The sequence below is a fragment of the Anas acuta genome, chromosome 12 (assembly GCF_963932015.1).
Source record: "Anas acuta chromosome 12, bAnaAcu1.1, whole genome shotgun sequence".
Taxonomy (NCBI): domain Eukaryota; kingdom Metazoa; phylum Chordata; class Aves; order Anseriformes; family Anatidae; genus Anas; species Anas acuta.
Window position 1 is genome coordinate 6,406,045 of NC_088990.1, and position 26,467 is coordinate 6,432,511.

The 26,467-nt window shown below is 55.7% G+C and overlaps 1 protein-coding gene and 2 long non-coding RNA genes across 3 annotated transcripts; 1 reads left to right on the plus strand and 2 right to left on the minus strand.

Moving 5' to 3' along the window:
- Window positions 1-24,700, plus strand: RGMA (repulsive guidance molecule BMP co-receptor a). Its single transcript, XM_068696334.1, has 4 exons — window positions 1-310; window positions 6,536-6,651; window positions 18,556-19,067; window positions 21,523-24,700. The coding sequence occupies exons 1-4, from the start codon at window positions 297-299 to the stop codon at window positions 22,231-22,233; spliced, it is 1,353 nt and encodes a 450-aa protein (XP_068552435.1). The 5' UTR covers window positions 1-296; the 3' UTR covers window positions 22,234-24,700.
- On the minus strand, window positions 151-6,620 carry LOC137863300 (uncharacterized). The gene is made up of 2 exons (XR_011100853.1): window positions 1,974-6,620; window positions 151-1,646 (listed from the first exon to the last, which is right to left on the minus strand). It is a non-coding gene; the product is annotated as an uncharacterized lncRNA (long non-coding RNA).
- LOC137863295 (uncharacterized) lies at window positions 16,274-19,412 on the minus strand. Its single transcript, XR_011100844.1, has 3 exons — window positions 19,005-19,412; window positions 18,331-18,461; window positions 16,274-17,725 (listed from the first exon to the last, which is right to left on the minus strand). It is a non-coding gene; the product is annotated as an uncharacterized lncRNA (long non-coding RNA).
- Window positions 24,701-26,467: the final 1,767 nt, after the last annotated feature.

Below are 26,467 nucleotides of genomic sequence, written 5' to 3' on the forward strand. Positions count from 1 at the left end.
CTGCCTCTCACATGCTCCGGGAAGGCGATGCGGCTCCCTGCGTCCCGCTGAGCGAGGCCCCGCTGCACCCCACCGGGGCTGCGCTGCCCAGGGCAGGGGGGGCCACCCCCCCCCCCCTTCCCCTTCCCCTGCCACTTCAGCTCTTTGGGCTTTTTTTTTTTTTTTAATTTTATTTATTTATTTTTATTTCATTCCCTCCCCCGTCTTCCTGGAGAAATACTAACTAATAATAAGAATTCATAATAAGAACAAGCCACCGCTCCCTGCGCCAACCCCGCGGCGGGCTGGAGAGGCTGATGCGGCCGCTAAGGTAAGGGGAGGGGATTTTGGGGGGGGCTGTGCGGGGCCCCCCATGGCCGCATGCTGCCCCCAGCTCCCTGCATGGCCCTGGCTCCCGCGGTGGGACCCGGCGAGGCCGCCGTCCTCTGACTGCCTCCTCCTGCTGCCTCCGCTTTTATCCCCAAACCCGGCTCTTCTCCCTCTTGCTCCGAGCTCGGCGTTTATTCCCCACTGGTGGTTGCCACCCAAACTGCTCCCTCCTGGGCTCAGCCCGGTGAATAACCCCTTGCTAATTGGAAATATCTCCCCTCCCCGCCAACCCTCCCCAGATATTTTCCCCTTCCCGTTATAACGGGGCCGGTGGCCGGCAGCAGGACGGGAGCGCTTCATTTGCGGAGCTCTCCCCAAAGCCCTGGGGTCTCAAAGCTTCAGGGCGTGGGTTGGAGAGGGGTGACAGCTGCCCAGATGTGGCCACATCCCTTTGCAGGGGCAGCTGGAGCCCGGCTGGCCTCGCTCCTGCTGAACCAGCCCCGTAAAAAGCCCCAAATCCCAGTTGGGAGCGGCGTAAAGCTGCAGGATGTAGCCCCGAGGCAGGACACTCCGGAGGCACCAACCCGAGCGGCCCCTGTCGAGGCTTGCTTCCAGCCCGGGACCTGCACGCTGCTCTTCCTAACCATTATTGTACGTTTCGGGCGAGCGGGCTGCGTTTGCAAGACAGGTGCTTTTTGTTGTGGTGGTGGTTGGGAGGCAGGAGATGAAAGTTTGGTGTTGTTTTGATGTGATCCTTGATTGCTGCCTGTTGGAGTAATTGCATCGCAATTGCTCAGAGGTAGAATCAATTTCCCCAAATTGAGATTTTAATGGGAGCTCGCGAGCTGCTGTTATGTCATGTGGTTTAAGGCGGCGTTGGGTTGCATTTATTTTATAAACTGGATACTTTTGCAGGCGGCGCAGGGCTAACAGCACCACCCAGTGGGGCCCCAGCCCCAGCCGCCCCCAGCTGCTCCCCCGCCACAAAAGCTGCCGCCCGGCCCAGCTTCATTTCTTCCAATACCTACAGAAGGGCTGGATTCATTTTTTTTTTTTAATTTTTCCCCATAAGGAGCATGTCTTTCCCAGATATTCAGGAAAAATATTAAAAATCAGGCGGTGCCACTGTCATTTAGCATCTCATAACCGAGAGGCATCCCACGGGGGGCCGGATTGCTGGCCAGGAATCGGCAGAGGGGGACCTGGGCAAGGTGCTTGGGTTTCACCTGGGACCCTTCGAGCTCCCCTTTTTCAGCAGGCTGAAGGTGCAGATTTGCAGATGCTCGATGCCGTGCCCCACCTTTAACGGGGAGCCCCAGGAGGTGTCCTCGGCTGACCTGTCAGGTAGAGGGGCGGAATTAGGGAGCTGTGTTTGCGCTTTCTCAAGACTCCAGTAGCTGTTAACAGCAGCAGAGAAAGACAAGGCTGCCTCGCTGTCCTGTTCCACGGCCTGTTTCTGTCTCCGCTGATGAACACCCAGAGCTGGGTGCGAATCCTTCCCTGCTGTTTATTTAGGGGCGCCTGAGGTTCGCCAACCTTTCCTGCCAAGCTGACACGTGGCCATTTCAACTTGCTCTCGGGCACCTCCCAGCCCTTCTTTTTTGTTAGAGAGGAGCCTAGACCTGTAGGAGATACACTAGAGAGACAGTACTGGATGTATTTACCCCAAAGTGGAGGCCAGGCCAGCAAGAGAACTAAATCCACAGGAGGTGAAGGCCAGGCAGTGCCCCAAACACCGCCAAACACAGGAGGGCTGCCCTGCGGAGGAGTCCAACCCCACCAGGCTTTTGCAGTGGGAAGAAGCGAAGGAACGCCAGCAGCCAAAAACAAATGGACGTGATGACCTCGATCACACTGAAAATACCCCTCTGTGTCCCACTTTCTGTCATGGTGAGATGAGAAGCTTTCCTCCAGCCCATCTTCCCCTCGCCTTGCGCAGCCTGGTGACTTCGAGGTGACTTTGTGGCACTTGGCGGAGTGAACCCGAAGCAGGATAAGCCCCGGCGACTTCAATTAGGGCCGCTGTTAATTAGTCACTCTCAGCAGATGCGAAGTTGCAAGTCAACAGCGCGCTGTTTCTCCTTTATTTATTGGTGCTACAAAGCCATATTTAATTCCACCTTCGACCCGCCGGCCTCTCTTTGCATAGGCAGATCGGCGAGTCTAATGTTCACAGAGGCAGCTGCGGGCCGGTGGATTATCTCAGCCGGGCAACTCTTTTCTGCACTTTGCCACGCAGGAGCCGGCCAACCTGCAAAGCCCAGCCCATGCCACCTCCTTCGCCTGCCCCATGAGGTCCCTGGGTGCTGGGGCAGGGATTTGGTGACACCTCAGGGGGACACCGGGCTCCTGGCTGCTGCTGCAGGCGTCCCAGAGCAGGGGCAGGTCAGGAGGGCACTGGGTTTAGACACTTGGTTGGCAGCTTCGAGGTGCCCGGCTCAGGGAGAGCTTCCATTCTTGCTGTCAGCCAGGAAAACTATAAAATAATAAAAGAAATTGGAAAAATTAGTAAAGGGGAGGTCTTTGAAATGAGCTGCAGTGTTGGCCAGCATCACAAACACAAAAGACGTGGAAAGATGAAGGGTGGGTTTTTCATTATTCTTATTCTGAGGTTTTTTGCTCTAATAAGGGAATCTTTCAGAGCACAGGTGTTTGCTTTTAATTCCATGAGCATTTTGGAATCGGTTCCCAAACCTCCCCAAATAATCATTTGGGGGTTTCCACTACAAACTTCCCTTCCTCCTTTAGGGAGTGATTAGCTTTTCGCTGCTTAACCCAAGCACGTATCAACACCGAACGCCTCAGGATTAGCTTCCTGCCCTGCTGATCACAGCTTACCTCAGCCAGGACACGAACAGCACCCACTGGACGTCTTGTCCCGAGGCAGAGAAGGCAAAGGCACACATGCTGCAGCTCTGTGGGGTTCATTGCATGAAGGGAAGTTCACGGGAGAGTCAGGAGCAGACCAGGAGTCCTCTAACTACTAGTTACACTCCTCAGAAATACCCATATTTACTATTTTAGCCATATAATTACAGGTGTTGAATAATTCCATTAGGAAGGCAGCAAGGGGAGGCATCGCCTATAAACCTTAGGGTTCAAATTAGGCACATTCCTCCAGACCCGCTGAAGCCCACAGACATGCACGGTGTGGCACAGGGCAGAGCGCCCTGGGAAAGGGTCAGAAAAGCCAAGTTCAGACCAGCGGTGTGGGCTGAGCATCCCTTGGGAGCTGTGATCTCCCTGCAAATAGCCAGCAGGATGCTACGGGCTCACACTGGCCATGATTCTTCTGCGCGTGGCACCTGGATGCTCAGAAGCTCACACCCCTCTGTAACGAGGTTAAACATGGGAACCGAGGTGTGGATGCCCACGGATGTGCCTTTGCCCCCGAGCAGAGCCTCAGAGGTGTTTGCAGTTCAGCGGCGGGTGGTTGCCCACATGCTGTGTGCAAGGAGCTCCAAGTCCAGGCTCCATGAAGGAAAGAAGCATGGGAAAACGGGATCAGCGCTCCCCAGTTCTCCAATTCCAAGCTGAGACCCCCGTCAGGCAAGGCAGAGATCCGAATTTCGCCCAGCCTGCATTTCAGTGGGCGATTTTCAGCCCAGGTCTTTGATCCAGCTATCAGAAAGGTGAAGGTTGTTTGAAAAACGTGGAACGGGGAGCGGGAGCTGCAGAAGCGCACCTTATTTGGGGCCTTTTCCTGCTCTGCAGCTACGGCTTGGACACATCTGTTGTTTTCTCCAGCGAAATCCGCTGCTTTGATCGGTGCCAAAAACAGCAATCCCATTTGCAATGCGAGATGCAACTGAGCAAAATCAAGGAGCAATTGCTTTACGAACTGGACCCAGGGGCACCAGCGCATGGCTGTGCAGCAGCGCACTTCTCCTGAAGCCAAAGGAAGAAGCTCCAACAAGGATCTGATTTTAGAAATAACGCCTCAGACTGGGTCCCAGCTCATCATTTCAATGCCTCGGCTTGCCACAAGACAGCAATACCAAAGCGGGGCTGGAGGTCAAATCCAGCTGGAGGTGCTATTTAGCAGCCGGATTTGAAAAGTTGGCCATGCGGCCTGTTTGTGCCTTAAAAACAAATAGATCACGCTGTATGTCACCGGCCTGGGGAAGAGCAGGAGGGATATTTCCACAGATTGAACCGAAATCAAGGCTTGCATTGTAGAAGAGCAGGGTGAGAGCAAGGGGAAGGCATTTGGGGCCTACAGCCCCTTCCCCTGGCTTCCTCGCGGGCCCCCTCCAGCTCCAGCTGCCCACACATCCCCTCGGCAGGCATTTCTTCTTGGGTGGTAGCAGCAGCTGGCAGGGCTTGGACATATTTGCCCCTGTTTGACATCCCCCACAAAGAGGTGCTTGGGGTAGGCGTTCCTCCCACACTGCCTCTGCTACAGGTCTGGATGCGGCCTGCCAGCTTTCATCTCCTGCCCGGCTCTGGCAGCGGTCCCGCACACGCAGCTCCCCCCCCGACTCCGGTGGACATCACCCGAGCGCAGCTGTAGGAGGATCAGGACCGAGACAGATCTCCCGTCAGGCAGGCAAGGCCCCAGGAGTTTTGGATCCCATCTGGGTCCCAGATGGAAAAGCTTCAGCAGTTTTAATTCCGGACAAGGCCCCAGTGAAGCACCTCCTTCAGCTGCAGCGCCGGGGCCAGACGCACGGCGATGCTCCTGGGGCACCGACCTCCGTCTCCTCTTCCTCAGCTCCCTCTGCAGGGATACCTCTTGTGGCTGAATCACGGGGAGGAAAGAACAAACTCCTCTCGGAGCTGTGAAGCTGCTGTCACGCCACGAAGCGTCCTTGAGGCAGAGAAGGGGATTTCCAAGGACAGCTGGAAGCGAGTCAAGGAGCACCCCTGGCCCCTGACACCCGCAGGAGGAAGGCCCCTCGTCAGAGAGGTGGCGGAGAGCAGCCGGCATCCCTTCTCCTTTGTAAAACACCCCCGAGAGAAAGGAGATAAAACATTAGGACGGCGAGGGGGCACTCCATCAAAGGAGGGCTAATGATCTAAAACAAGGAAGTTAAAGCGCATTAATTAAAGCGTATTACACCCGTGGGCACTCTCATTCAGCACTGGAGTTGTCTTAGCTCGCTGTGGCTAAAGCATCCTGCGAGGGGAATTTTAAGCAGACCCAAGTGGGCTGCTCGGGGGGTGCTTCCCTCCTGGCTTCGCCTTTTGCTGGGTGGAGCAGAGCCCGGGGACGGCTGCAGGTCCGACCTGCTCGCCTCGTCCTGCTGTGGCATCGCAGGGGGAGGAAAAGGGCAGGATTTTAGAGCCCGGGAGGCAAACACCCGTGTGCTCCCTGCTGCTGCTCCATCCGTGTGGCTGGGGAGCAGGGAGGGGGATCCCAGCACTGCCACCTGCCCCCTGCTGCCACAATGAGACCCCCGGGACCACCATATGGGTGCAGCCGGTGGGATTTGTCCCCCAAAAGCAAAAGGACGTGCTGCACACCCAGGGCACAGCTCTGCGTGACCTTCTGCAGCATCCAGCACCCGGCTGGTGGCCGGACGGGGGGGTCCCACCAGCTGTCCTCTCCCAGAGTTCCTATATTTGCCCTTTCTGACCCATTTGGGGCTTTAAAACACCTGGAAGGGTGGCAGAAAGCTTGCACCCACCCCGTAGGGTGGCACGGAGCAGCTGCGTGTGCCAGGGGCGAGGGCACGGCCTCGCCTTCCCCAGCCCAGCCTGCCCCACGCCGCACCCCCAAGTCTCATTGTAGAGAGGCTGGAAAAAAAAAAAAAATACACATCCTCCCATAGTGGAGGCTCTCCCCAAAATGCCTGTACCCGGGGGGGTCTCTCCGTGCCCCCCCTGCCTCCCTCCCATGGCCGCGGAGCGGTGCCCGCCCCTTCCCCGCGGCCGGCGGCGCGCATTGGCAGGCGGCGGGGTGATGGAGGGGAGGGGAGGGGACGGCGGCTGCAGGAGGGGAGGGGAGGAGAGGAGGAGGAGGAGGAAAAAAGGAGGAGGAGGAGGAGGAGGAGGAACAGGCTGGGTAATCTCGCAGTGCAGAGGCCACCGGAGCTGGGGCCACCCGTCCCTGCATCGCTCCGCGGAGCCATGTGGGGCTTTTGATTTTTGTTTTTTTTTCTTCCCCGTTCCTTCTTCCGATTGATTTATTTCCCCCCCGCCCCCCCCCCCCCTTTTTTTTTTCCTCTCTTCCCTTCTTTTTTTTTTTCTTCTTTTTTTTTTTTTTTTTAAACTCTTCTTCCAGGGAGAGGATAGTGGTTAAAGCTCGAGCTGGATGGATGGGTATGGGGAGAGGGGCAGGATCCACAGCCCTGGGACTTTTCCAAATCCTCCCTGTCTTTCTCTGCATCTTCCCTTCAGGTAAGGAACGGCCTCGTTTTCAAGATTATTTCCCCGTGTTTCTCGCAGACCTCCGGCTCAGTTCCCCTGCCCGTGGGCCTCTTTTCTCCCTCCCTCTCTTTGCAGCAGTTTGCCACATGTTGAAAATAAGCCGGGAGAGAAGGGGAGGGAAGGGGGGGGGGGCTCGGATTTTGGTGCTCCCCCTGCCTCCTCCCCAAGCCTTGGCGGAGGCTGCTGCTCCCTGCCCTCACCTTCTTTGTCTCCCCGCTGCCTCCTCCCGGGAAAGGAGACGGTCGGAAAAAAGAAAAAAATAAAAATAAAAATGAAAGGAAAAAAAAAAGAAAATCAGAAAAAGGAAAAAAAGAAAAAGGAGGGAAAAAAAGAGGGGGGGGGGGAGAGAAAAGGAAAAAAGAAAAAGGAAAAAAAAGCCCCAGCCAAGGGGCTGGAGGTGACAGGGGCCAGGCAGGTTCCGCCGTGCCCATCCCGGGGGTGCGATGAAATTTGGGGACTGGGGGGGGGGGCAGATGAACGCCCCCGGTGCCAGATCCGTGCCCGTGCGCGCCCCGCCGGGGGCTCGGAGCGGAGCCCCCCCCGCTTTGCGCTCCGAAAGGGGCAAAGCAGAGAGGGCTCGGGGAGGAAAAGGGGGGCGCTGCTTTGGGGGTTTGGGGCAGGATCGGGCCCGGAGGAGGGGGGGGGCACAGCCCTGAGACCCCCCCCACCCCCCGTGGGGCCGCGCTGCGCACCTGGGGCCCGGCGGCGAAGGATGCGCGGGGGGCGCGGAGCGCGGTGTGTGCCCCCCCCGGCTCCTTCCCCGGCCTCTCTCGGGTTGTGCAGGCTTCGCACCGTGTTTTGGCTGGGAAAAAAATAAAATTAAAAATCCCCCTTCCCTTGCCCTGGCCGAGGGGGGTGCAAGCAAATGGCTGGGGGGCACCCAAGGGCCCCCCCCCCCGCCCGCGCCTTGCGCCTCTCGCTCGGCCCCCGGCCCGCATCCCCCGGTTGTTTGCATTGTGTCAGAAAAGGAGAGAATTTCAGAATTACAGCTGAAAACGCCATCTGTTTCCAATGAATCCCCCATAGTTTTTCACAATGTTTTTGGCAGATCTCTGCCTGCAAATTCCTTCAAGCCCTGAGTGCTTGTTTTTGTTGGGGGAGGGGAAGCCGAGTCCACAGAGGCGGATTTGTTCCTTCCCAAACTCTCCAGTTTCTTTACCTCCTTTTTTTTTTTTTTTCCTTTTTTTTTTTTTTTTTAACATTTGCAAAGAAGGGGGGAAAAAAAGACCCGAGCGAAAGCAGGAGGGAGAAAGAAAAACCCTGGCGCTTCACCCTCCCGGTTTGTTTATCTTCTCGTTTTGGCCAAACTTTCCCTTTTTACATTTTTAACTCGCCCCTGCCTTTCTTTTGCATAACCGTAGGTGCAGCAGTCTTGCACACACATGCAGCAAATAAATAAAGAGCTGCTCTACGCCCTTCCTCCCCCTTCTCCCTCCTAGCCCAGATGCAGGAAAGCAAACCCGGCCCGTGCTGTGCTTAGCACAGGGCTGCCCCCAGCCCCGACCCTGCCGAAACCCCAATTTTTTGGGGGGAAAAAACCCTCTTGGTGCACCCATAATGCCCTTTCCCGAGCGGTTGGGGCTGGGAGATTTACGGTGCAAGAAAGAACTTGATAGGCGATCTGGCTGCCTGCTTTGTTTGATTCTCCCTTCAGCAGTCAAATAAGGTGCAAAGAACTGGCAAAACGGGGAGATCCGGAGCCGGCGGGAGCGGGGCGCAGACGGTGCCGGGGCTGCCTGTGTGCGCTGCTGGGGGGCTCGCTGCCAGTTTGGGGGCTGGGAAGATAGGGAAAGGGGGATACTTCCCTGAAGCTTCCTTCACCCTTTTTTCTTTTTTTTTTTTTGTCCCAATGGGGGAGTTTGCAGGCTTTCAGCAGCACCCCAAAGAGGCGGTGTGACCCCAGTGAAGCTTCGTGGCCCCCCCCAAACCCAAGCTGACAGGGGCTGCTCGAGGCAGCCCACGCGGGGCCCGGCGTGTCGGATCAGTGCCTGGCCGAGTCCTGCCCTATTTATTTATTTGCTTAACCCCCCCCTACGCGCATAGCCCGGGCTGGATTCCCGCTTGTACTGCTTTCACACCAACAGCTTCACCCCGATCTCGGCACCGAGCACCCTTGGGTGCTGCCCCCCTGGGGTCAGGGTGAGCGGTGGGCACCTGGGGGTGTCCCACAGTGGTCAGCTGTCCCCTGCCAGTGCCTCCCAGCTGGGGCTGCACTGAGTTTTCTTGCAAATCCTTTTGTACCCAGCCAGCAAAACCCTTCTGAAAACCAGGCTTCAGGCTTTGCTCTCCCCCTCGTCCTGTGGCTCGCTTCAGCTTTCCTGGGCTGTGGCTCTCCTCGGCTGATTTGCCTGCAACACGCCGCTGCCTCCAAAAAACAAATGGGATTTTCTGCCCTTGGTCCATGCAGGCGAGGTGGCCGATTCCCAGTAAGGACCCGGCCCTACTGGAGGTGTGCAGATCGGTTATAAACGCCTTTTGTCTCGGCGGCAGGGAGGGATGGGATCGCAGCGTTAAGCCAAAATTGAGGAGGGGGGCTCGGAGGAGCCTGAAAGCAGCTCCCCTCCAGCGGGGCCGGGAGGATGGCGCCTGTGCGGGACAACATTGTCAGGGCAGGGAAAGGAGGGAGGGATTCAAACGTAAACCTGGAAATATTTTGGCTTCCTTGTTTTGCTGCTTGCTGCTCTCGTACTTGGAACAGGGAGTCCTCTGCGACTGCCAGCCAGGCTCAGTGTGAGGCTGAGCGGAGGCGCTGGGTTTTTAACGCAGATGGGGTGGACACCTTGCTTTTTGTCCCCAAAAGTCGCTTTCCTGAGATCCCAGGCTCTTGCTTGCTGGGACGGGGGTGGTATCAGGCATGACTTTGGGTTTACAATGGTAGCAGCCAAGGTTTCTCCTTCTGTGCGGCCTAAGCAGCTGCACCGAGACGGGTGTGTGCGTGAAAGTGCTCACAGAGCTGTGCAGCCCTAAAAACTTCCTAACCCCAGGCTTCGCTGGGGCTCTGCACCAACCTGCTGTCCCCAGAGAGCTGGGCCACAGTGACAACGAGCTCTGTGGGCTCCCCTCAGGCTGAGCCCATGAACCACCCATAGCTCTGGCAGGGCTGCGTGTGTCCCCCCCAGCTCCCTGGGGGTGAGCAAAAAATAAGGAAATCAAAAATGAGGGTGTTTGGCCCGGTTGGATGGGTGTCCTGGGGTGCTGCTGGGTTTGCTTTGCTTTGCCCATCGCAGCAGATGCCAAACGTGGAATGAGGGGCAGCAATAGGGAGTGTGAGAACCCAGGACCCAAATTAAAATTGGGGTTCGGGGTAGTTTGAAGGGGGCTCTGTGGCCTCAGGATGGATACAACCCCAGAGGAACGTGGGGATGGATGGAGGATGCTTGGAGATGCAGCTGTGGGAGACCCCATCCTTGTCCTGGCAGATCCTGTCCCCATGCTGCAGGTCAGGAGGGAGCTGCTGGGGGCACAGCCCTGCGTGGCACCAGGAGCACGCTTCCAAAAGGAGAGCCACTATGTGCCTTTAAAAAGCTCTGCAACCTGCACTTGGCAGCTGCTCGGATTAAAAGAGCTCCCATCACCACCAAGACATTTATTCCCTTGTCCGTGAGCTCTCAAAATAACAGGGCGTTCGATTGCAGCCTGGAGATTGCTTTGCACTCAAGTGCAGCCGGGCTGAGTAAATCACTGCTTCACCAGCTGAAATTCCTGCAGCAAGGGGGAGAATTGAATTATGTCCAACTGCAAAACCAGATGCCATCCCCTTGATGAAGTCATAGGGCTCTCGCTGCGGAGAACAAGCTGGCTCCTACACACACGCACCCTCTCAGGCACAGACTGAGCAGCTCTGTGCAATGTCCCGGCCATGGTGCATGGGGCCCAGAGGCCCTGGAGATACAAGGACAGTGAAGCCTTCGGGGTGCGTTGCCAGCAGGGTGTTGAGGTCTTCTTTCCAGTTCTCGAGCATCAAGGAGAGCTTGGCTGTTGAGTTCCCAGCAAGCAGAGCTCGCCCTGAGTATAAGGGGGGGTTTGTGGGACAGGCAGAGAGCAAGCTTCGCGTGAGCCCAAAGTAGTTTCTGCTCCCTGTGTTTTCTTTTCATCCCGGACAGCTGTTGATTTCGGTCCCCAAAGCTCTAACAGCAGCCTGTGGCAGTTTGGTTTGCTGACCAGTTACCTTTTTTCTTGCTGTGTGATGCTTCTGAGGTGACGAGGATGTGTAGCAGGGACAGATCCTGGCGCTGGGCTTTGCAGCCCACAGGAGGCGAGAGCACATCTCCGGCCTCCCAGGGATGGGAAGATGAGGCTGGGCAGTGGGGAGCTGCAGGACAGGAAGGGATTAGGCCAAAAGTTACTCTAAGTTGCTTTTTCTCATAAAAGATCCACACAGGCAGCTTGGTCCCTGTGCTTCCCAAGCATAGCCGCAGCATTTGTTTGGGTGCCCACCTGGGTTTTGGGTAGACTTGTGGGGCCGTCACAGCTGCTGTGCCACCCCACGCCCCGCGCGCAAATCAACGCCTCCGACGGAGATGCCGCAATTTTTTTGGCAGGCGTTTAATTGTATAAATTTGCCTCATCCAGATTTATGTGCTCCGGGCTTTTCTCCATCTCCTCATTTTGTGTCTCATTTACCTCTGCGTTTGAAGGGTTGAAATTTCACAAGAGCACGGCGGGGATGATTATTCCTAGAGGGAATCCACACCTGTAAGCATCAAGCGCTTCCCTGCCAGCCCTGCCGCGGCCCGGGCGAGGAGGAGGAGGGCGAGGGACCCGTTGCCACACCTGGGGGGCCCGCGGGCGCTGGTGGGTGGCAGCTGTGCCTTCAAACGCTTCTCAAAGGCACCCTGGGAAAACGGCTTCGGCGCAAGGTGCTGGAAACCCAAACCAGCCCCGTGGGAGCCGTGCTGGAGAGCTGCCCCACCGCAGGGCTGGTGGTCGGTGGAGGTGGCCACAGGCTCCTCATGCAGTGTCTGGGTATTGATGTCCTTTTTGTGGAGGGCTGGGGACAGGTGCTGGTGGTGGAGGAGGCTGAGGGTGATGCTTTGTGAAGAGGATGAGAAAAATACCTTGCTCCCCACCGGGCTCCTCTTGAGTGAATCCCTGCATGGCCTCAGCGTCCTCACCTGTAAAACGGAGTGCTCCCGAGGAGGTTTACACGCTCCCAGGAATGGTTGGTGTTGGGAGAGCAGCTGGGTCCTCCCAGGGAAGGCTCATGTGGGCAGTCCTGGCACAACAGAGCCCCGCTTCCCATCCCGTCGTGTGCCGTGGTGTTTGTTGGCATCCTTCTGCAGACGAAGACTCGATGAAGGTCGCTTCTCTCCCTCCTCTTCCTCCATCCACCAGCTCTCAGTCTGCATCCGTGGAGCAAAACCCACCACCACGACCCCAGGCTGCTTCTTCAACAGCTGTGGCAAGGGCACTGCTGAAGCCTGAATCCCACCGTGAAGCTGAAGAGCAAAACGAGCCAACCTACAACTCTGTTACTGTAAATGCTTGTCCTTCCTTCCAGTCCATCGTGCCTCCCGAACTCCTCAAGATTTGCTGATACCTCAGGGCAGCATCTTCAGCTTGCCACAGCCCCAGCTGTGAGCTCCAAGGCTGTGGTTGCTGCCCCCTCCAGTGGTGCCAGAGACCCCATCTCCCTGCAGGGGGATGCTGGGGTGGGCCTGGAGGAGCGATGCTGGCCGGGCATCACTAGCGTGGCCAGCAGGCCTGGGGGAGATGCACTTGCTCCTAAGCACGCCGTGTCTGCAGTAAGAGGATTCCAGGAGCCAAAAGAGCTGAGTGACAGGAGTGTCATGGGCTGCTTCGACAGCATCCATCACTTTGTGCCGTGCCCGGTGAAGGCACTGACTGACTCTGCTGTTTTCCTGCACGTGCTTGCCCCGTGTCGCTGCGATGCCAGGAGAGGGGAGGTGGGGAACCATGAAGTCAGCACCGAGGACATGAGGGAGGTGCTGCAGTGGCAGAGACCAGAAAACTCCTTCCGCGTCCTCCTTTTTGACAACCTGGTGTGGCCCTTCCACAGCATCCTCTTGAGCAAGATGAGGCCTGGACTAAAAGAGAGACGCTGCAGATTCACCCAGAGCTCTGAGCACGCCCTTCACCTGCCTTTAGCACATCCTCAGCCTTTGCCAGTAGGCTCACAGAGCCCAGGCCCTGGCATGGAAGGTGCCCGCGCTGAGCCAACCTCCCCATGCCCAACGCCCTGCCAAATGGCAGCTCCAGCCCTTGGAGAGAGGCAGGTTTATTTTTCTCCTGCAGCTCCGTCCTCCTGGTCCTCCTCCCCCCGCTCCAGTGCAGCTGAAACCTGAGCTGATCCCTTTGCACATGGGTAATTTATTGGTCTATTGGGCTTTTCTTGATGGCAAATTGCATTGTCTTTCTTCCTGGGTTGAGGCTTTGGAGCAGTTTGCTGCATTCCTGCAGCTCTTTTCTCAGGGCTGATCTTTCACACCCCCTCTGAGCACAGTCAAATCAGTTTTATTGGGCCTCTTTGTTATGCAAACGAGGCAATAATAACCAGGCTATTATTCGGCAAGATTGGGTCTGATTAGCAGTTCAAAGGAGGTCGCTGGAAGAGCCCGGCATGGCCAGCAAGGCCGGGGACGGGTCGTGGGGCTGGATGCAAGGGTGAAGCCACTTGTTCCCTTGGGTCTTACCTCAGGCTCCCGAAATCTTGAAGGAAGAGGTCCCCTCAGCAGTGTTTTGAGGAGCAATCTGAATTTTTAAATTTTTTTTTTAAAACTCTTTTTCCCATCATTCTTTTGCGAGCGGTGGCCGGCCAGGAGCTGGAGCTGGTAGAAGTCGCTGGTATTTAGCACCTCCGAGAATCGTGCCTTTCCTATTGAGGTGTCAGCATAAATATGTTTATTTAGATTACTTAAATAAATATGTGTTTAGGAGCCTAAGTCTACGTGCTCAGATGTGAGGCCAAAGGTAATTACGTTTTACTGTGTTCTCCGAAAAAAAGCCCTTTTACTGCATGTGTGAGGCTTGCACATCTACACCTCAATCCATGGATTTGGAAAAACGCAGGATGATGTATTTGCATCACATGTGGGTGATGAAATACTTTCCAGCCCGTTAGTAACCAGGAGGATATTAAACAACATCTCTGAGCAGTGAACACTTTAAAATTAACAGGTCTGGTTAACATGCACCCAAGAGTCTTAAAAGGATTGGCTTTTGCTTACTGAAACTAATTTCCAGTAATTCTCATTGCTAGAGAAATTACAGGGGAAGAGACGAATTGTTGGTTTTGTGCTGGTTTTCTGAACGAGCATGATTTGGGTAAATGAAATCCCAGTAACCTGACACCAGCCGAAGGGAAAATAGGGGGCACTGATAATTAGAAGGCTGTTAAAGTTTGGCTGTTAAAGTTGGATGCGTGCGTGCAGTCGGTCTGAACGCTTAATTTAATAGCGTGCAGTCTAGCGGAGATGTGCTGTAGGGGAGCACAGCGTGGCTCTGGCCGGCACCTCCAGACGTGGCCGCGTGCTGGGGCTGCCTGAAGGCTGATTTTTTTGGAGCAGGGGAGGGAGCTTTATGCGATGCAGAGAGAGAAAACTGTGATTTTTGTGTGCCCGGGCAGGGGCGAGTGCACGGCCCACGTCCCGTCGGGGTGGTGAATTTTGCAGAGAAACCTCCTGCCGTGGGGAAGGGAGGCAGCAGGCTGATTGTAGGGCTGGGCAAACACCTTCCAGTGGGAACTTAAAAGTGCAAACCGTTTAGCTTATCTGGAGGATTGACAAGTGACTTGATTGCAGTGTGTAAATATCTTTGCGGGAAACACGCTGGGTACTAACGGACTTTTTACTGCTTTGGAGAAAATTGCTGGTTCTTTTTATGTCCTTACAATGAAGTCAGATAAAATCCACTTAGGACCAAGACCTACGTTTTGTAGAGGTGATAAACTCCTGAAACAGGGGCAGCTTTTCAGCCCGCAGCTACCTCGGGCTGCGGAAGTCCTCGGGGAGGTGCACTTGAACAAACACAGGCACCAGGCTACATGCAGGCCGACTGTCGTGGGCCGGGCAATTTAATGTTTTTTTTTCCTGACTTTAAACCTTCCTAAACTGCCAGCCTCCAGGTACCAAAAGAAATGTCATACCTTGTTTAAGTGGCACCGAGTCCCCGAAAGGAGAAGCGCTGAGGCTGGGGAGGTGGCTGGGCTACCAGGGGTTGAAGCCACACGTCGGAGGCACCGTTTGGTCCCTGGGACAAAGGTCCCTCTGCGGCAGGCCGGGGTGGCAGCGTCACCCCGCCACGAGAGCGTCACGCAGGTCCTGCAGAGCCTCGCTGGGTTCCTGGTTGAGAGGGGTTCGTTTCCGTGCTAAGTCATCTGTGGTTGAAAAACAGATCCGTTGTGAGTAGATGGAAAATAGATTACGTGAAATTGAATAAACATCGCTCCTTGGCCCGGGTACAAATGAGCCTGCGCGGCCGTGCCAAAGCTGCTGCCAGGGGACAAGGCACGGCGGGGAGCAGGGCACGTTTCCTTTCCTCTGAGGTGGCTTTTTGCTGCGTCCCCAGCACGGTGGCAGCTGTGGCAGCTACGTGGCTCAACCCAAGGCTGAGTCACGCAGGTGCCTGCGAGCCCGAGGTGCTGCACAATCGCCACATTGAGCAGGCAGGCACAGGAAGACCGAGGCTGTGCCAGCCAGTGACTGGGAGCAAAGCCACACCGAGCCCTGCCTGCAAACCCCTGGCCACCCAACCCCCAGTCCCCATTCCCACCCCACCACAGGGAGATGAGGAAGCGCTGCCCCTCGTGCAGCCCCCCAAGGCTTTGCCAAACCACCGGGGCAATGGGAGAAGTGTCCATGGGAAAGCACAGGCGTGCACAGCCCCGCTTGCACACCGCCCCTGCGCGCCGCCGCCAAGGCACCTGGCTTGGAAATCTGGCCTTATATGGGGCCATGAGCGAAACAGCAAAAAGGGGACCGGTGCCAAAACCCGAGCGATAACATCTTAAAGAAGAACGCTCCCCCTTCAGGCCCAGGGAGGAAAGAGAGAGGCTTCCTTGTCCTCCTGTTAGTTTTGTTTCTTTTAAATCGGGACCTTATAAAGTCAGGAGTGACCCTTGGTGGTGCGGCAGCGTGGGATGCTTGGCGCAGGGACGTGTTCGGCGCTGGGTATCGGGGGCAGTTTTGCAGCAGGGGCTGCCCAAGGGGTCACTGCCTGCTACAGTGCCATGGCCCCAGCTTCCTCTGTGGTGGTTTTGCAGAGGCACGTTGCTTGATGTCCCACCAGGAAGGTCATCATCCCTCGGAGACAGGAGGAAAGCCTCCCTCCCCTGCAGCTCAGCCAGCCTGCTCTGTGCGTAGGCTGCCGCAGGTCATGGCTGCATCTCCCGATCCTAGTAAATGAAGCGTGCCCTTAAAGAGCAACAGGCTGTGGCTTTACTCCTGCTACAAATCCCATCAGAAGGGCTGGAGCAGCCCACAGGCTGGGCTGCCCTGCATAGCTCATCCCAGTGCCTTGCTAAGAGTAGGGGCTGGTGGTCCTGCCCATCCAGGGATATGTCCTCCTGCTTCTCCTGGGGCCGTGCTGCTGCCATGTCTGTCTGCAGGGATGGTGCATTGGGTTTTGTGCAGCCTCAGGGCACCCCCAAGCACTGCATTAGGTATAACTGCTGGGAGAGCAAGGCTCCTGGGGCCACAAGTAGATGGAGTAGCCGGCAGTGGCATGGTTGCGCTTCTCCATGTTCCTTTAGCTCGTACCTTCCATCTGGAGGATCTGCAAAGCCACGCTGCGAGTCTCTCAGCAGAGATGCAATTTCCTTATTTCACACTTCAGTAAACCAACATCCATCCTGCTTGCACTCCCCATGCCAGCAAACTGACTTGTTCCCATCATTCTGATGGTTTTACCAAAACTGTGGCATGCGTGAGATCGCTTGCATTAACGCCGCCATTCCTCAGAGCAGCCGCCTCGAATATCCTCCTTTCCTTTTCCCTCTATATGTTCAGGCACTGTGTTAGCTATAGCATGCTGTAGCAGCCATACGCAGATGTATATCCTCCAGAGCCAAGATGCTCTGTGTTGGGGATCCAGGCTTTTGTGTCTGTGGGTAACAAGCCGTTCCCAGCCATCTCTCATCCAGGAAAAACACCGAGCGATGCTCTGCACTGCGAGTCAGCTGGCAGTGATGGCCCACTGATAAGCAAAGTGTCCTTGGTGGAAATCCAAACGCTCAGGGCTGAGAAGGAAGGGAATGTGAATTTATGAATTCTTCTAAATCTGTCCCATAAATGCAGAAGGCTTAGCAGAAATGCCAACCCCTGTCCCAGGCTTGTTATCAGGTCACCTCCGGCTGATGGCAAGTGAAAGCAGGACACAAAGGTCTCAATTCTCACAGGTTTTAATTGGACATTGCCAAGATGAAACAGCTCCTGGGTTCTCGGAGCTGTTGCTAGCATCAGAATTTATTAAACATGTATTTTGAAACTGCGAGGAACCTGTCACCGTTTCCTATTTGCACTTCACTCTTCTTGGAAGGAGAGAGCAGACAGGCTTCCTTAAAGCTGGACTGCTGAGTACTTTATAGCCTTGGTGTGCCCTCCTGATTTTCCAGCACCAACTATGTTTAGGTTTCCAGCACTGCAGTGTTTGAAACTAAAACATACTGTTTTCCCTGCAACAATGCCGGGTTTTGTAACTTTCTCTTTAAACAAATCTGAAATTATTTTGGCACAGATACGTTGCCAGCCTCCTTCTAAACAAATGCCGAGACAGGAATATACGTGTATGCCTGCGCGAGGCACCGCAAAAGCATCTGGAAATGGTGGGGCTTTTTCTCTTGTTGCTCCGCTGCCTTTTGTGCCTGATCCCATCCAGTCTGCAAGCCTTCTTGAAGGGGTTGATTAAGAGGAGAGGAAGGAAAACACCATGAATTTTAAGTGGTGTGAGCCCGGGTTCACCCAGCAGGGCTCCAAATTGGCACAGGCAGAGAGCAGTGTCTGTGCGACGTTCAATGGAGGCCATGTGCTTCTGCACAGCTGCTTTCAACTCTGCTCCAGGGAAGCCACACAGCCCTGGGGAATAGGCACTGGGGAGGGAAAAGAAGCAAAAAAATAGAAATTCAGGATCCAAATTTCCTTTGCTTTCCTCCGGCTTGCCAGCAAGTACTGAGCCCAGCAGAGCTCTGCTGCCTTCGGCTTCTCCATCTGGAGAAAGGCGGGCGGGCGAGCGGGGCGGCTGGCACCCTGCACCCTGCCGTGCCGGTTTTTCTCCTCTGCGTCAGCCTCTTGTTCTCTCCCCATGGGCCGTGGCAAGGAACAGGCCTCCCGCCTCGTCCCTGGGTTCCCCCAGCACCCATGGGGTGCAGCGCGTGGTGTCATGGGGGATGCTCCAGGAGAGGGGCTCCCATGGGTCTCCCCGAGCCAAAGAGGAGGAGTAGGAAGGCCTGCAGATTTTTGCCGTGGTGGAAATAGAGCTAAACACGCAGTAATTCACAGAGTTTTCAATGTCAAGCCCTAAAAAGGCATAAAAAAATGCCACTGCATCTCTCACCACATTAATAACCCCATTCTATATCCTACCACATTAATGCCCCGGCCTTATCTTGTTAATGAATACATCCCATTGTTCCCCACCCTGGTTTTCCCCCCAAGGAGCATTCATCTAAAGGCTGGTTGCTCTTTCCCTTCTTGCCTTCAATTGGGGCAGATCCTGTTGGTTTCCTTGGCTTTGAGGAGCCTCCCATAAGAGCCGGGTCATGTGAGAGGATCACATCTGGTGAGCGAGGTCGCATCACGCGCTGCGGCCAACGTCAGGAGGTCGGGCTGCGGGAGGGGAGCACCAGCTTTTTTTTGCCAGGGACGGAGTTGGTAACTCAAACGTTGACCATTTCATGTTTTCCTCCCACCCTCCACGCAGTGACGTCTCCATGCAAGATCCTCAAGTGCAACTCTGAGTTCTGGGCGGCCACGTCAGGCACCCACCACCTGGGCGCGGAGGAGGCCCCCGAGTTCTGCACGGCGCTGCGCGCCTACGCGCACTGCACCCGCCGCACCGCCCGCACCTGCAGGGGCGACCTGGCCTACCACTCGGCCGTGCATGGCATAGACGATCTCATGGTGCAGCACAACTGCTCCAAGGATGGCCCCACGTCCCAACCCCGCCTCCGGACATTGCCCCCCGGGGACAGCCAGGAGCGCTCCGACAGCCCCGAAATCTGCCACTACGAGAAGAGCTTTCACAAACACTCGGCCACCCCCAACTATACTCACTGCGGGCTCTTCGGGGACCCCCACCTCAGGACTTTCACGGACACCTTCCAGACCTGCAAGGTGCAAGGGGCCTGGCCGCTCATAGACAATAACTACCTGAACGTCCAGGTCACCAACACGCCGGTGCTGCCTGGCTCCTCGGCCACCGCCACCAGCAAGGTGAGCCTCGGGCATAGCCTTGTGAGCAGGGGTGGAGGTACTTTTGCACACCCTTTCCACCATCAGTCTCTTCCACCATCTGCACATCTCCCTAGGGAAGTATGAGAGTGGGTAGGAGCACCTCATAAACATGAGCACATGGCTGTAAATGCCAGATGCCTATCCAGGCTTCTTCTTCTGTCCCCACTTGTATTTATATGCCCAAAGTTTCTTCCTGGGCATGCCCAGCCCCATTATGGTTACCAAGCTCAGGTGCTGCAGTTCAGAAGGCAATCATGGCCAAAAGAGGGGGATGGCAAATTAAGAGGGCTCCCACCTGAGAGACTCCAGGTGCACAGACAGACCGGGAATGATGGCAGCACTTACGGAAGACACCTGAGATCCAAGTAGGGAGCTAGGCTCCTCCAGCTGCCTTCCTGTTGCCCAGGCTTGTAATTGTCTCTCTGGTTTGCAGCCAGATTGTGGCATTTTGCGGGGTACAGTCTGCTCTGGCAGTGCTGTGACAGCCTGAGTAAACATTGCAGAGGAACAGAGTGAGCACTGAGAAAACCCAAGGGCAAACACGCTGTTGTGACACAGCAGGCCTTGTGTGACAGCCTCGGGTTCAGGAGAGACCAGCAGCTGACATGCTGTCACATTGCCCTGTGGTGTGTGCGCTCTAAAGCTGAAACCACTTGTGCCAAGATATGGGAGGCTCAGGAGGAGGTGTCTTGCTCCTGGAAGGTGACCTGTCCCACAGTGCCTGGGAGACCTGCCGGTCCCTGAGCGAGGGGAGAGCTGAGTAGCAGGAGCAGGACGGGCCATGCAGTTCCCAGAGCCACTGCTTCTCAGCTCTGCCCATGACCATTTCAGCCTGAGCTGGAGCTGGCATTTTGGTCTTGACATGTCCCTAATAAACTTCCTTAGAGATGCCTGATGCTCTCAACTCCTTACCTACCAAAATGCATTCAAAACCTGCCGATGCCTTGCAAATAAGTCTGGCTTGAGGGAGGTGGTCCCTTAAGGACACAGGGACCTACGATTTCTAGGCAGGAACTCAAGATCACCACTTTAATTGAGCCCTTTTTCTGCCTCACGGGCTTGTGGTGAGGAGAAATTAGTCATGAGATCTGCAGCACGAGCTATGGGAAGCGTTACTGGGTCACTGCTAGAGAACCATGTGCTGCTGGAAAGGACGGGAGCCTCTTGGTCCAAGGGGCTCTTTGTGTTTCTGCTTGAGAGTCTCTGACCTTATCCTTATTCCTTCAGGCAGAGACAGGGCTGGACCCGGAGAAGGACTCTGGGAGGAGTAGTGTAGCCCGAAGGCCAGGGCAAGGTGGTGCCTCAGGACATGGCTGAGGAGGGGACAGCAAGGCTGCCGTGGGGCTGGGAGTGTCTGTGTGCTGAGGGGAGGAGTGCTGGGAGAGCGGGACATTGCCAGAGCTCTGTTCCTGCTGGGATCACAAGTTCTGGGGCCACCACCGTGCTCAGCCTGGGCCTTGGGGTGCCTCCATTTTCCCCTTTGTACCCTGTCCTCGGCCTATCTGCCACGTGGCTGCGGGAGCTGCCTCTCCTCCAGCCCTGCCCCGCTCCCCACACAGCAGCTGGGTCTCAGTCTGCTCCTTCATGGGGGGTGTCCCCCTTCCCATTCCTCCCTCAGGGAAAGAGGAGCCAACTCCCATTTTCCTCCTCCTTGTCAGGACTTCCCCGCAAAGCCAGGTTGGCAAGGGAGGAGGAAGGGCTGTGAGGTGATTTCTTCACCGAGGGACCCAGGTTTGAACCGGTTGATGGTGGGGAGGATGTTGGGCTCAGTCTGCACCTGCAGCCCTTCCAGGAGAGCCTGCCCACTTCAACACCCTGAATGCACGTGGGTCTGCGTGGTTGTGATGGAGCACAACATGGCCCCGGGGGGCAGAGGAGAAGACCCTGTTGGTTCACAAACAGCCTGGGAGGGGAGGAGACTGGGCCTGTGGGATGTAAATACCATGGGAGCCAGAGAAGCTCCACCACCTACAGGAGTCAGGGCTCGTCCCCCTCTGCTGGCTGCCAGGCCCTGGAGGCAAGACGGCGCTGCGTGCTCCGGCATGCCACCACAAGCCTGCGACTAGCGATACTCCAACCAGCCCCAGCTGCATGGGAGCCGCCGTGTTGGGCCTGCTGATAACATCACAGATCCAGGGGGGACATCACGTCCAGCCTCTGAGGCTTGCCTTCATGCATGGTGTCCTCAGCTCTGAAGCGGGATGACCATGTCTGAGTGCCTAAAAGCTGGGGCAGCCACCTATGGGTGTATAAAATTTGGGGCAGTTTCTTAGAAGGAAGTGTTTACCCATGAACTAGGCTGTGCTCCTGGCTGGGTTGAGCAGACAGCTCCTCCACCTCCCACACTGATCCTGGGGGTGGCTGTATGCTCTTGGGTGGTCAGCACTGGTTGTAACCCTCTGCCTTTTTTTTCCTCCTTTCCTCCCCCTGCCAGCTCACCATCATTTTCAAGAGCTTCCAGGAGTGCGTGGACCAGAAGGTGTACCAGGCGGAGATGGACGAGCTCCCCGCTGCCTTTGCTGACGGCTCCAAGAACGGTGGGGACAAGCACGGAGCCAACAGCCTGAAGATAACCGAGAAGGTGTCGGGGCAGCACATTGAGATCCAGGCAAAGTACATCGGCACCACCATCGTGGTGAGGCAGGTGGGCCGCTACCTCACCTTCGCCGTCCGCATGCCGGAGGAGGTGGTCAACGCCGTGGAGGACCGGGACAGTCAGGGCCTCTACCTGTGCCTCCGCGGTTGTCCGCTCAACCAACAGATTGACTTCCAGACCTTCCGCTCGGCTCAGGCCGCCGAGGGTCGCACTCGCAGGAAGGGGCCCAGCCTGCAGGCTCCCCCCGAGGCTTTCACGTACGAATCGGCCACGGCCAAGTGCAGGGAAAAGCTGCCCGTCGAGGACCTCTACTTCCAGTCCTGCGTCTTCGACCTCCTGACCACGGGGGATGTCAACTTCATGCTGGCTGCTTATTATGCCTTTGAGGACGTGAAGATGCTTCACTCCAACAAAGACAAATTGCACCTCTATGAAAGGACACGGGACCTAGCCCCGGGCAACGCGGCTCCCTCAGGGCTCCCCCGGGCCCCTCCTGCCCTCTGGGTTGCACTGCTGTGTTTGAGTCAGTGTTGGCTGGGTTTGTTATAGAGGTTTGCTCCCTCACACTGTGGGGAAAGGGGAGCAAGAGGGGATGAGGGACAAGACAGCAGCGCTGGACGAGGAGAGTTTGGTTAGGGGATCCAGTGAGGAGTGAAAGGATCGTCCTCAGATCTCAGCCCCTCTCTCCAGCACCTGGTCCTCCCCAGTTCTTGTCCAGGAGGAACGTGATGCTCCCGGGACAAGTCGGGAGATTTTGCTGGACTGCACCTCGAGTAGTCCTTCCTCACATCCCATCATCCTCATCCTCGTCCTCCCCGTAGTGAGGGTGCTGGGGAACCCCACCTCCTTGCACGGCACCCCAATGGTCCCGAGAATGCTCGTGGTGACTGTGATGTTGGAATGTGTGAACGTGGCTTTGTGTTAGGGAGCCGTGAGCATGACGGGGCTGGGCTCCGTTTTTTTGGGCTGTGCACATTCACACAGCCCCATCGCTGCAGGAGGCGATGCAAAAGCAGCAGGTAGGGGCTGAAACGGTGGGGCTGGCCACAGAGAAGAACGAGGCACCTTCTGGGTAGAAGGAGGACATGTTCCTCAAGCTTTGGCTTGTGTTCTCTGTGGTTCAAAGGGCATCTCCAATTTTAGCCACTTCTTTCAGCTGATTCACTCCATAGTTCTATTTCTGGCTCCCTTGTCTCTGCCCAGACCCACTGAGGACTCTTGATTGCGACAGGAGAAACCTGGCCAGTATTCAAGTGATTTCTTTAACTTCTGCCTGGCGACGGACGAGCTCCTTGCGCCATTTACTCCCCTAAAACTGGCAGTGGGGAGGCTGCTCAGTGGGAGACCCCCTCCGTGCCCCCTCAAGCCCCACAACCCCTTGCCTGCCCGCGGATCGGCCAGGTCCCAGAGCAGGAACGTCCCTCTCTTGTTTGTTTGCTGCTAGGTCTCTGCTCTGCTCCTTGTCCTGGGGCCATGACTCACAACCCCATTGCAGACCCGTTGCACCTTAAGCCCTTCTGGGCTTGACTCTGGAATGGGGCAATGTTAGAAATCCAGCCAGGAGACAGGATGCAGCAGAGGACCCCCCCAACAACCCCCAAATATCTGTTCCCTGCCTCAAAATTGTTGATAATCTCCCTTCCCCACCACGTTGTGCTGCCCAACCTCTTCCTCTCCATGTTCCTCTGTGGTTCACCTCATTGCTCACTGAACAAAGCGAGACCACCTTTGGTCTGCATCTTGGAGACCTCTTTATGGATTTCCCCTCCTTTCCTCAGGGGGAATTTCCCAGAACTCAACCCCAAAATGTGTCACCCTTGGGGGAACCTCCTGCTCAAGGGAGGTCTCTGGGCATGACGAGACAAGCTAGCACCAAAAGAGGTGGGAATAGGCTACATTTGGCAGTCTGAACTGGTGCCAAGAGGCAGCCTGGTGTAAATACTCAATGTGACTATTCATTGTGTCCTAACAGCTCTAGAGCTCCATTTGTAAAGCAGCAGAGAAATGCAAAATTGTGTCAATGGATGTAATTTATATTGTCTCTTTAATATATAGAGCCCTGGCATTGATCTCGTGTGACTGTACAGATGAAGAGATGTAATTGGTTTTTAAGTGTTTAAGGAAAGAAAAGTAACAAACATACAAACAAAACAAAAACAAAAAAAAAAAAAGATGTGTTTACTACTTTGCTCCTTGCTTTGTTTGCTGGTGCCCCAGGTATTCTGTTTAGGCAGATTTTAAAATAAGGATATCACAGTTTGGCAGCACTGAGGAGACCAACCACTGGACCCCGCGGCATGGGACAGTTCGGCTTCCCGAAGCACTAATTGCTCAGCCAGGCTGATTTGGACTTTTTGTTTCCCATATTAAAGAAAAATCCAAATATTTGTCTCTTGAAATTCAAAACCCAAGTTTTGAAAGCCTAAATTTCTCACTGGCTATGGGGAAACACTTGTTTCTTGCCATATTACCCCATAGATAACAGCTACTGTGCAAAGCATCCCCTCTGAAGACACGCTGCTTCGCAAACAGCATCTAAGCTGGCCAAGCCACAGCATGCGAATAAGGCCATCCTTCCCATAAGACCTCCCTTTCCTATAAAACAGTCACCTTCTTATACATTTGCTGTGGCTCAGGGGTAATTTAAAGCCAAGGAAATTATATTTGATTACCACATGGCTCAGTCCCACTGTCCAGGTGAGCGCTCCAGTGGTGGTCGGCTGTCGTAGGGTGGTTGGGGTATCCCTATTTTAGAAGCAAACAGTGAAGCACTTTATTTTGGTTGTGTTTGACCCAGTTCTGGTTAAAGGTGAAGTGTGGCCAAGAAAGACCCGATACTTGGAAACAAAAGAAATACCTAGGTAAAGGGGGGACGTTATGAGAATGTCCCCCACCTCCTCCCTGCGTTCAGACCCACGGGAGTGTCACCACGTGTATATACTGTAAATTATTTATTGAGAGAAATGCAAGTAAAGTTTGAGGTTTTTTTGACAATAAATTAGTGGGTCTCGTTTTGTTCCCTGTGCGTTGTATGGTGCTGTTCACCACTCGCTGCAATTGCTATCCCATTTCTGCATTCCCCCTGAAGCAGCTTGCTTCAGTCCAAAGACACTTTGACAGCTCATCTCTGTCCAAAATCTCTCATAATTTTGCTCTGGGGTTTTATTTATTTACAGCCAAATGAGAAAAGGGGATGGTGCGGAACAACTATAGCTAATAAACCATCTGAGCCTGCCTCTCTGGGCAATGAAAGGAGCCAAGCCAAGCAGGGTGCCATGGCCCTGCCCCTCCCTCACACATCGCTCTTGGCTCCAGTCGGGTTTGGTAGTGCCCTCTGATGAGGGAAACCAAAACTGCACTTCTCTGGTTCATTTTCCTCTTTGAAAAGCTGACCTGCTGCCTGATCCAGCAGCAGGGGCTGGGAGGCTGCGAAAGCCGGGTGGGACATGGGCACGGGCTGAAGACACGCGCTATTTGGGTAAATTCACACAAAGACATTGAGCACCAGAGATCTGAGAGAGAAATACAACCTTGCTCTCTGTCAGAGCCCTGAGCAGCTGGCAGGGGTTGGAAAGGGCATGGGAGGCAAACCCACCCGCTCAGCCACCACTTGCAGCAGCTCCCAAGAGCTCAGCAGATGGGACAAGGGGTCGGTGCCCCCCAAGTGGCCGGGATGCTCCCATCCTTGCTGCTCCTGTGTGGCGCTGAAGCTTCCCCATGAGAGGAGCAGCAGCAGGAGGCACAGGCCGTGCAGGGACACCATGCACAGGGGCAGCAGTGACCCTGCCAAGGGTTCCTACTGGCTCTAGGTGAAACTTGCAGGCTGAAGTTCTGCAGTCAGGGAGGACACAGCCATAATCCCTGTGGGCAGCTCCTTGGAGCTCCAGATTGGGGCTGGGGCCATTCCTAGAGGAGGGTCATGCCAGCTCAGCTCCAGGCCCGTTCCTTCCTACTCTTCTCCCATCCAAAGCACAGCATCTCAGGGAAAAATTGCTCAATTCCCACAGTCTGCTGTCTCGGGCATGGTGTCAAGCCCCGTTTCAGCTGTGCCTGCCCATCCCCAGGCCCCAGGCTGGGATTTCGGCTGCTCCGAGCTTCACGTCCCGCTGCTGGGGGCGAGCAGCCCACCACGGCCACCCACGGGCCTGGCAGCCCTTCGCACGCAGGTGGCTGCGAGGAACCACAAGCACAAATATTGTTCAGCGAAATATGGCTTTTCCCTGGGAACCGGCTGCCCTCTAGAGGGTCCGCTCTGGCATGGCGTGAAGCGAAGTCGGGGCCTTCCCGGCCTCCCTGCCGCCATGAGGCAGGGCTGGGGGTCCTGCTCCCACAGCGGTGCGATGGCTTCGCTGGCCACCCTGGGCGATGAGTCCCCTTGCCAAAAAAAGCCAAGCGAGCTGGCAGGAGGCTAAAGACCAAGTTTTAGCCTGCATCATGCAGACACAGCCCAGCCCCAGCCCTGTCCTGCCCAGCACCCTGGGATGGCCAAGGTCTGTGTCCTCATGGAGGAGATGCTCCTGTGGGACCACCCGCAGGACTTTGTGACCTGTGTGGGTGTCCCTTCTAATTCGGGATATTCTGTTATCAGACCTGCCTGACTGGGAGATACAGGGGGTTGTAGCACACCAAGGGATCATTTCTCCTTCGGCTTGCACAGGCACTCAGGGTTTAAGTGTTCACAGCACGGTGCTGATATCCCCAGCATACGAGTGCCACACGCATGCCACCCATGCCCAGATCCTTACCTGCCCCATTGCTCTGGCTTGCCAGGCCCATGCTTCTC